Source organism: Prosopis cineraria, unplaced genomic scaffold, assembly GCF_029017545.1.
Source record: "Prosopis cineraria cultivar Desert tree isolate PC_DT_omini unplaced genomic scaffold, ASM2901754v1 PC1707, whole genome shotgun sequence".
Lineage (NCBI taxonomy): Eukaryota > Viridiplantae > Streptophyta > Magnoliopsida > Fabales > Fabaceae > Prosopis > Prosopis cineraria.
In genome coordinates this window covers 18,491-28,817 of record NW_026557032.1, presented here as the reverse complement: position 1 = coordinate 28,817, position 10,327 = coordinate 18,491, and the positions used below count along the sequence as shown (strand labels likewise).

The 10,327-nt window shown below is 29.6% G+C and overlaps 1 protein-coding gene across 1 annotated transcript; it reads left to right on the top strand.

Moving 5' to 3' along the window:
* Positions 1 to 4,140: 4,140 nt before the first annotated feature.
* On the top strand, positions 4,141 to 7,286 carry LOC129300693 (membrin-11-like). The gene is given in 7 exon segments (XM_054939271.1): positions 4,141 to 4,292; positions 4,295 to 4,457; positions 5,837 to 5,909; positions 5,911 to 5,958; positions 6,039 to 6,188; positions 6,884 to 6,992; positions 7,127 to 7,286. Coding segments are annotated over 7 exon segments (750 nt in total). The 5' UTR covers positions 4,141 to 4,150; the 3' UTR covers positions 7,192 to 7,286.
* The last annotated feature ends 3,041 nt before the right edge of the window (positions 7,287 to 10,327 follow it).

Here is a 10,327-nt window from a genome sequence, read left to right as displayed (position 1 = left end):
TCGTGTCTGTATTGGCTCTGAAAGATTCCTTTTCTTTTTTGGGAAGTCTTAAAATCATAAGTTTATCAACAAAATCATCATGAGTAATCAATTTCTCGCGGCGCGAAAGTTCTAAGGAATCTAAGAAAGATAGTGGCGTTTAATTTTTAGGCATTCTCACATCTAGTTGTACAAATTATCAATACTAACCCTAACATTAATGTCTGTTTCTAATAATTTTACATAAGATTTTAGTTTGGTCATTTAATTTTTAAAGTCTCTTTCAAAGTTAATGTATCAATATTGATAAATTTTTTATATATTTAAAACTAAAATATATTAACATTTGATAATGTTTTGTTAATAATTTTTAAAAGTTTTTAATAACACTTAATATATCAATATTTGCAATGTAATGATTTTTTGTTAATGAAATTAATGTATTAGAATTAAAGGATATAAAATACCTTTTATAAGATAAATGATCAAAATAAAACCTTATGCTCCCTTCATTTAAAAATATAAGGCATTTTTAATTAAATTTTACCTCCCACTAAAGTAATTACCTACTTTCCAACTAACCTCATCTTTTCATATTTATTTTTATTAAACACCCTATAATAAATATAAGTCATTATCAATCGGGACATTTTTGAAAAAAGAAAATGATTACAGCTCGAAAGACTAAAAATATCTTACATTTTTAAACATCCAACTCCTCAAAAAATGTCTTATATTTTGAACAGCGGGAGTATAAGTGTAAAAAAATAAAAATAAAAATTTTGTCCTCATTTAATTAACATATATACCAATTTGCCCACCAAAATATAAGGCTACAAAACAATGATGCATATCGGCCTTTACGATCATCATATAAATTAAATAGGAAGAATTATTTTGCAACTCCTTGTAACTTATTTTAATTGTGCCTTTATAGTTTAATCCATTAAATTTATTAATTTGTGAATGTTATAATCCATGAATTTTTTTCTTTTTAAAAAATGAAGTCAAAATCACTTATATTTTTTATTAAAAGATTATATAATTCTAGAATTATTTACATAATTTTTATGACCCAAAATTTATAAAATTAGGTTTTGTGTTTTAAATAATTTCTATACATACAGCGTTCTCATAAGACATTTAATAAAAATGTAAGAATTATATTAAATCAATTTTACTCTTTTCTTTTTGGCCAAAAGTATTACATCAAATTTATAAGCTTCAAAAGTGCTTTTGTTTTGAAAAAATTAATTATTAATTAATAATTGCAACATTTAGGAATTAAACATATCTAATTGATCAAATAATGAGAATTTGATTAAAACAAAATAAATTATAGAGAACAAATTCAAAATAGAAATTTGAGTCTCCAAAATTATAGGCATTATTTCAAATATTAATATTTTATTAGAAATTAAATGACATTTGAATATTTATACAAAATAATACTTATTTTTAAAACTAAAATACTTTACATTAAGAATTGATAAAATAGTCAAAACGTTTAATAACTCAAAACAAAATCACCAATTCATTGTTTATATGGTAGGAAACACTACCCCCCCCCTAAAAAAAAAAACCATTATAGGTCAGGCTTTAATAGGAACTTACTAACTTACTTTAAGCTTAGTTTAGTTTACTATTAAATAAGCTTAGATCAAATTCAGGTTTTTAATTAAATTTATATAGTAAATAGGCTAGGTCTATTTTTTTCAAGGGCTAACTTAGGAGCCAACAAGCCGGCCGACCTATATATATATATATATATATATATCATAATTTAATTTGTAATCAATCTATCTTTTTTTATTTTTAGTTATATCTTTAATCATATTAAACTTATATATTAATCTTAATATTATTATTTTATTATTATATTATATTATAATTAGTAAGTCCTTTCAATTATTATATATTTTAATTAATAAATTAAGTTATATATTATATATTATAATAGTTTAAAGTATATTTGAGACGTTTAAAATTAAAATACAAGCTTGTTTAAAAATCTTACTTTTAATAGGGTTTTAGATAAGCTTAGGTTTGAGTTGAGATGAAAAAAAATCTTATACAAACTTTAGGTAATTTATCACATAAGCTCAAACTTATTTAATCAAACTCTAACTTAACTTAGCCTATTTTTATCCATAGTTGAAAGCTTTTTGAATGGAGAAAATGGGAATGGTCATTTTTTATTTTTTATTAAAAAACCTTAATTGGAGGGGGAGGTATATTTTAAACAAAAAATCACTAAAATCCCTCTCTTCTTTCAAACTAAATAAAGAATTATTTAAAAAAAAAAAAAAGAACAAAAGATTTTTTTTAAAAAAAAATATCTCTCTCCCTCCAACGCTTGGTGGAGGAGGCCTGGTTCCTAGCTTTCCTTGCACGAGGAAGCATCCATTCCTTAGTAATTTAATTAACCAAACATATAATAAATTATCTCATTGCTTTAAAAAAAAAACTTTTTATCCATACCAAACATCGCCTGATCAATCTTTACTTTACATAACATCAAGCTAATCCTCCAATATTTGACCCAAAAAAAAGAGCTAATCCTCCAATAATTATCCCCTCACTGCTTCTCTAGGTTACAATATGCTTTATTTATCCTGTAGTTTCTTATCTGCTTAATTCTTAATTATGAGGAATTATATGTTGCAATAAATAAAATTTATCTGATGTGGTAGAATAATATTTAAAAATAGCGTATTACATCATTCAAAATTTAAAATTATTGTTTTTTTTTGTGTATAAATATCCTTTATTATAAAACAATTGATTCGAAATTCTTGTACTATCAAGTCCCCCCCCCAAAAAAAAAAAAACTCACACTAACAAACAAGAGACGGAAATAAAAACACAATAAAGAGGATAGGTTTAAAGCGTGTTATACTTGCATGTGGTAGCTAGTTAGTTGACTTAACCAAATCTCTTGACATCAACACCTGAATCATGCACGCTCAACTTAACCGATTCAATAATTTTCAGTAAAACAGTGGTACAATTCTTTCGTCACAAAATATATGTATGTATGTATGTATGTATGTATGTGGTATAAAGAACTTCATCAGAATTGTCATCTCTCAGAAGAAAAATTTGACCACGAAAAGGGTGATAAGTGTGATTTTAAAATATTGAAGTAAGCCTAGTATTTTTTTTTTTTTTTGTGATTCAATATTGAAATACTTCAAAAATTAAGAACGATATTAAGTGATAATATTAGTAATTCCCTTTCAGGTTGAGAATATCTTTGTCTAAAATTTAATATTATGATTCGGATTTGCTTTCAAAGAAAGCTTTAATTTGTAGACATTTTAGGTAAATAAATTGGATCCTAGCTAAGAGCTGAACAAGCAGCAACTAATTCTGCTAGCCACGGGTGCTTGAAAATGTCGAAATCAAGTAAACTAAATAGATAAAAAATTAAAGGTATGATTACAAATGAAAATTGTAATGAATGCATGTTGTGAAAGAAAATAAAGTGATATTTATTTTATTCCATTGCTTAGTTTCTTAAGAAGCCTAAAGACATTACCACTGCCTTTTTAGATTAACATAATCCCTTGTTGTGAGGGACTGTTATTATCAATGATGGTTTCACAATTAACCTAAAAATGCCTTTGACATTTTATTTAATGTAATTGCATCTTGGATTCCAAAATAAATTGATTTACCTTCCTCAACTAGTTAAATGAAATGTTTTTTTAAGTGAATAAAAAAGAGAGTTTGTTAAAAGGTAAAAGAAGGGGGGGAAGGACACATGACACATCTATCACCAAAAAAAAAAAAAAAGACAAGACACATGGCTAGGAAGAGAAATTAGTCAAAAGCCACTTATATAGGTAGATGTGTCAAGATTGACTGAATTAAACTTAAATAAAATTTAAAAAAAACTCAAAAGAAATACTTAAATAGAACAATTTTTGCATATATTTCACAATAAGAAAGAGGCGTATTTCACGTTCATCATCTGACCCAAAGAAAGTTTAAACTAGAAGTCCAATATTATTCTATTATTGGACTCAAGGCCCAAAAAAACAAATGATCCAATCACGCATCATCTATCAAGATCCGATTACTAGTGACCCGTTTCGTTTCGGGTTTCTTTGAAGTTACGGGTATTAACCGTTGCTCCGGAATTCTTCGGCACTTCTTCCTCTGACACATGAAAATATCCGTAACTTCTCTCCCTCTCTCTCGGCCCCCCACCCGAGCTCTCAGGACCACGGTCATGGACGGAAGCGGAGGAACCCTATCGGAGATTTACCAAAGCGCGAAGAAGATCTTGCTGAGGACCCGCGATGGCCTCGACGCCTCGAGCGGCTGGAGTACTCCACTTCTACAGCGGGCATGGATACCGAGCTCGCCTTCGCCGTCAAGAAGGATATTACTCAGATCCAATCCCTATGTGCTGAGATGGACCGCCTCTGGCGATCCATCGCTGCTAAGCCTCAACGCGATCTCTGGAAAAGGTTAGCACGAATCTTCATTTCTCGTTTAACGTCCAGGTTAGATGTTCGCTGTTTATCTTCATTTCGATGGTTCGGTTCCCGTTCATCGAGTTAATCATTTTCTGTTTTATGGTGAAATTTCTTCTTGGACTCAATTATTTTAGGGTTTATTCATCAGATAAATTTGCATGTGAGAAAGATTGATTTATAAAGATCATGTAATATTCATGAAATCAGGATGAACAAATTACTTTACTGTTGCGTAAGTTTGTAATAATGTTTGAATTACAATTTGTTTATTCTATAGATGATGTGTTCTTGAATTTTAATGGATCCAGATTTGATACACTTGTCGTCTTACTGAATTCAAAGAGGAATCACGTTTCTTGTGCTCCTTGATGGGCCTTTCCAGCTTTCCCCTAATTCTGAAGAGAAAAGAAAACTCGAATTATTCTGTGTGATAATGTTTGATGTGATTTCACATTTCTTTTTAATATTAACATGCATCTGATGCAAATATCTTAGACTCTGTGAACTAATGCGAAAGTTAGCTTAGGGATATCGATAGTGTATCGGTTCACTTTGAATAGTTTCCTGCTTAATGTCCACTCTTCACAAACCAAGGTATGGCAAGGAAATGCATATTTTGGATCTATATTAGGACCCTTAAATACTTTACTTGGACAATAGCTTATACAAATGATGAAACATCAAATTGATACTCATTGGATGGCACAACTTGCAGTGATGATGCAAAATTACAAATGATGTCTGTAAAAGCTTCCCTGCTCCCCCTCCATTATTAGCAATACACTTGATAGACTTGAAATTAAATGATCTCATCCTCCAATGCCTTTATTATGATGTTGACAACTTGGCATTTTCAACGAACTTCCAAAGATATTGTTAATTGAGTCTTGCTAATCCAGCTTTATGGAAGATACTTGTAATTTTTGTCGTTCTGTTAGCCCATGACCTGGGGGTGTAGTGACGAAGGGAAGTTTAGGGATTAAATCCAAAATGTCAATCTCATCTCAATCTTAAACAAGAAGGTCGTTGCCATGTGAACTATTAGCTCAATGGCAGATACTTAAGATTTCTTCCAAATGATTTATTATACACTTTATTTATGATATAGTTTATCATTTGCATGGAGGCCAGTTCGTTATTCCTCCGTACTAATGAACACTGGCAATTTTAGTTGGTTTCTCTTTGAAGGAACTAGTTTTGACTTGTATATTTGTTCATACCAAACCATAAAATATTTGTTATTTGTTTCTTCTTCATATTTAAATTTTATGTCGTGTTCTTATGGGTCCCCAGTTTTTGTTGTTTGGTTTACTGCTGTATCCTTGTTATAGAGGATCTTGATGCGGGGTATTTGTGCTTTCTGCATGCAGAAAAGTAGAACAAATAGCTGAGGAGGGTGAATCATTGAGAGAAAGTTTGGATAAATATAACTTCAGAAATCAAAAAACGAATGACAGAAGCTAGGGAGAGGGCAGAACTGCTGGGACGAGCTGTATGTACTTGCTGTCATGCTCTGGTTTAGTGGCTTGCTGATTTTCCTCTGCGACATAACAACTTCATTTATTTTGCTAGAATGGGGATTCTGCTCACATTTTGAGAATTTTTGACGAGGAGGCACAAGCAATGCAGTCAGTTCGTAATTCCTCAAGGGAGCTGGAAAATGCTAATGCACTTGGGGAGTCCGTCCTGTCCTCAATACATGGGCAAAGGGAACGCTTAAAGGTATCTTCCCTGCTCCTTTTCGCATATGACATGCTGCTGTAGAAACATGTCATTCGCAGAAAGATCAATGTCTGCTGGGACATAAGATTGCATAACTAATTGATGGTATGAATTGTAGATATATTGCCATTACATGGCTATTGGGAGATTCTTTTTATGTGATATTTTATGGTTGAGACTTGTACCAAGTGGTTTCTGTTAGGAGCAGCATTACCATTGTATATGGTAATTGTTTGAAAAGCTACTGTTCAGCAGTTATAAGATGCATTGGCAGGGGAAGTTTCTGGTCGCTCTTCTCTTCTCTCTTTTTTGGTTCCAAAATATTTGAGCAGCAGAAAGTTTTAATTCCTCATTTTACATTATCTTTATATACTCTAATGTATAATGATATGTAAAGAATTTGTCGCCAGCTTTCTGTTGTATATTGAACCTTGCCTTTTAAGTTGGGGGAAATTATGAAACTGGAGTTTAGTATATTTCTCAAGTGCAATGCATTTTATGAAATAATAGGATAGCATCGCCAGGAATTTCATACTCCGTTTTTTCAAAAAAAAAAAAAAAAAGTTGTTATGCTCCGGTGTGTTGTGGATCTGATGTTTTCAGTTAGGTGCTTGCTTCTCCATTGGAGGTCATTTGAGAGGTTCTTCACACGTGATTATTAGTGATGTTTTTATTTGAATTCTATGTTGGTGCAGGGTGCACAACGGAAAGCGTTAGATATCATCAATACAGTTGGGATATCAACTACCGTTTTGAGGCTTATTGAGAGACGGCATCGTGTTGACCAATGGATCAAATATGCAGGCATGCTTTTTACTATCATTTTCTTGTTTGCGTTTATTTTTTGGAGACGTTGACACTATCACGTGTCGGTACTAAACTGGCATGTTTGCGTTTTTTTGCCGGCCTTAAAAAATTCTGTGGGGAAATGCATATAGAATTTAGAAAGAGGTCTATCAGGCTGAGCAGCAGGACAGGATATATGATGAACAAAGCTGCGTAACCTCATTCGCATTTTAACGTACAGAAAGCTGCATTTATGTTTCATTAATGACATTTTCCAGCTCTCCCCCTTGAATGATTTTTTTTTTTTTTAAATGGATGCATGTTTCCTTTCTGACTTCTTTAATTGTTCATATACCCCAAGAGCGTTGATTAATTATGAAATCACTTTGGAGCAAGGTATTGAAAACTAAATTGATGATTAAACTGGTCAAGACACGGGTTTATGGTTAATAGCCAAAATTGCAATCGAACTGTAATCAAACCAATTATGATTAAAACATTTTGTGAAACTAATTGAGACACTGGTTCAATGGTTTAACAGTTCAACCAGGTGGGATGATCCCGGTTTTCAATTATATCCTTTGGAGATTTGATATTGTTGGTTTTAATTATTGAATTGTAACTGCCACAAATGGCAATTGCTAGGATGTCGCCCCCTCAAAAAAAAAAAAAACGTTCAGAATGTTTAATTATTCTTGATCACAAGTGATATCGCCATTATATCAGGCGATAAAACTGAATTTTTAGCAATGCTTGACATGGGAAACAGGTAAGATACCGAGGATCACTCCCCTTCTCCAAAAGGAAAATAATAATAATGATAATGATACTAATGATGATGATGATGATGATGATGATGATGTTATTAGTAGAAGTAGTAATTTTGTGCTTTGAAATTTATTTAACTTTATATAATCATGTGAAAATACATCTGTTTAACTTAATTATTAAAATTATTTTTTCCCAATTTAGTTTTTCAAATGTGGAAGACTTTTACTTTAGTCTTTTCAAATAATTTTCTTAATCAAAATAGTTATCTTATTAGATACATGAGATTTTACATTATCACAGAACAATGGAATGAATATTTCTTACCAAACAAATGGATATGAACATGCTTAAATATTCTGTGACCAAAGAATTAAGAATAATGCTCAATGAATCACTTCCTGTTAGTTACTTGATATCAATGAAAAAGTGGGGTCTATATTTCTGCGAGTGACAACTTCAAACAGTAAATCTCACAAGAGAATGTAACAATTGAAAAAAAATGGGAGATTTATATCCAAAGTCTTTTACAATATAAATATCACAAGGTCCATTGACCTGAATTAATTTTTCCAAAAGAAATTTAGGTTAAATAGCCCTGAAAGTCATTTTATTAGCCCTTGTAAACATAGTTGTCAAACTTTCAAGTTGATTTTACGAGTTTAACGTTTTTACGTTTTCAGCTTACAAAATTTTGTTAACTCACTCATAAATTCAAATTAGATATAAATTCAATTAAACTTGTGAGTTTACCGTTTTTACATTTTTAACTTACAAAATTGTGTTAGTTAATTTATAAATTCAGATTGATGCAAATTTGGTTAAATTTGTTAAACTTGTCATTTTTTTTTGGTTAAGTGAATTAAGTATATATTATAAAAAATTCAATACATAAAAGTTATAGGACTTGATTCAAAAAAAAAAACTTGAAATGCAAAAACTAATGTTAATAAAAAAGAAAACAAAAATATCAAAAATAAGTTCTCCTATTTTAAAATTTTTATATCTTGTAGATAATAATTTATTTATATAGATGGGTTTAATTTTAATAATTTATATTTTAATATATTTAAATTAAATTATAGTTATATTTTAATGGTTATCTGTTAATAGAGGTAAACTCTTATGAGTTTACAATTTGAGTTTACGATACGAGTTTATATTTCTGTCATGAATTTATTTAAACTCATAAATTTAACAACCTTGCTTGTGAGCATCTTACTCATCACTACAGTAGATACTAGATGGCGACAAGCCGTTAAAATGAAGATATTTAAAATTATATAGTAAAATGACTATTATTACCCTGTCATTCATTTACTATCCATTGATGTCAAAGTTCAAATTAAATTAATTAATGTGATATTGGAGGAAATATTTTTCTATCAAATACTTCCTTAGGTCTTTTAAGGCAATTTTTTTTTAAAAAAAATATGTTTAATATAAGGTAAAGTTAGAATAATTAATTTTTTTAATTTTTATCCCTCATAAATTTATTATGGTTTGAACTTTTAGACAAATATTTAATATGATTATTAATTAAAAAAAGGAAAAATTGAAAAATTATATATTTTTAACAATTTTAACAATATAAATATCCTTTCTTAATCAGTATTTATGTAAAGGACTGGACACTGGAATAAGTGCAAGAAAATAGCCTAAAACTTTCATAAAAATAGTAACCATATTTTTAGTATCTAAATTTTAAACCTATTTATATATAAAAATATGTTGAAGGAATTCAAATAATCCATGACAATATATATATATATATATATATATATAAATACACAACCCAAGAAATTTGCATAATCCATCAATGTTTTTTTTTGGGACAAAAAATAGGGTTAATGAGCATTTTGGATCTTGAAGTATTGTGTAAAAAGCACCCTTAATCCTGAACTCTTAAAATATGTAAAATAAATCTTAAAATTTTAAATGCAGAGCAAATTACTCCCACCATTAACTTATATATAACTACTGTTAACTGTTGACTTTATGGGGTCCAATCAAATGCTAATGTGACATTCCCTTGTTGATATTTTATTAGTTAATAAGCACCATAAACCCTATTGCTCGAATAACATCTTGAACCTTAAACTTTTAAAATGTGCAGAAACTCCCTCAAACTTAGAAATTTAGAGCAAATTGTCCTAATTGTTTATGCATAAAACGTTAAGTATTATGTAAATTAAATTAGTCTCAGTGTAGTCTGTTGTGGCGAACACATCAGTGGTCACAGCAAATGACCCAGAATTTTGTTAAATAACATTTTTTGCTCTTTTTTTTTTGCAATGTTCCAAACGATTGGTATCTCATACTTTCATATATTTTATAACTCTAATTTAGTCTTATTTTAAATAATATTTATTTATTTAATGATAAAAATTTAGGATCTCATTTGAAATGAAGTTTAAGTATCAAAGAATTTTAATTAACTAGTTAATTTGGGTTTAAAATTGAAGATTTTATAGACAATGGATCAATAGATTCAAGCAACAATTGAGGCTGCAAAGACTGAATTCTTTCTTGCATTATAAAGATGCTCAAAGCCAACTGAGAGAGATGCGGCCAGTGTTACCTCG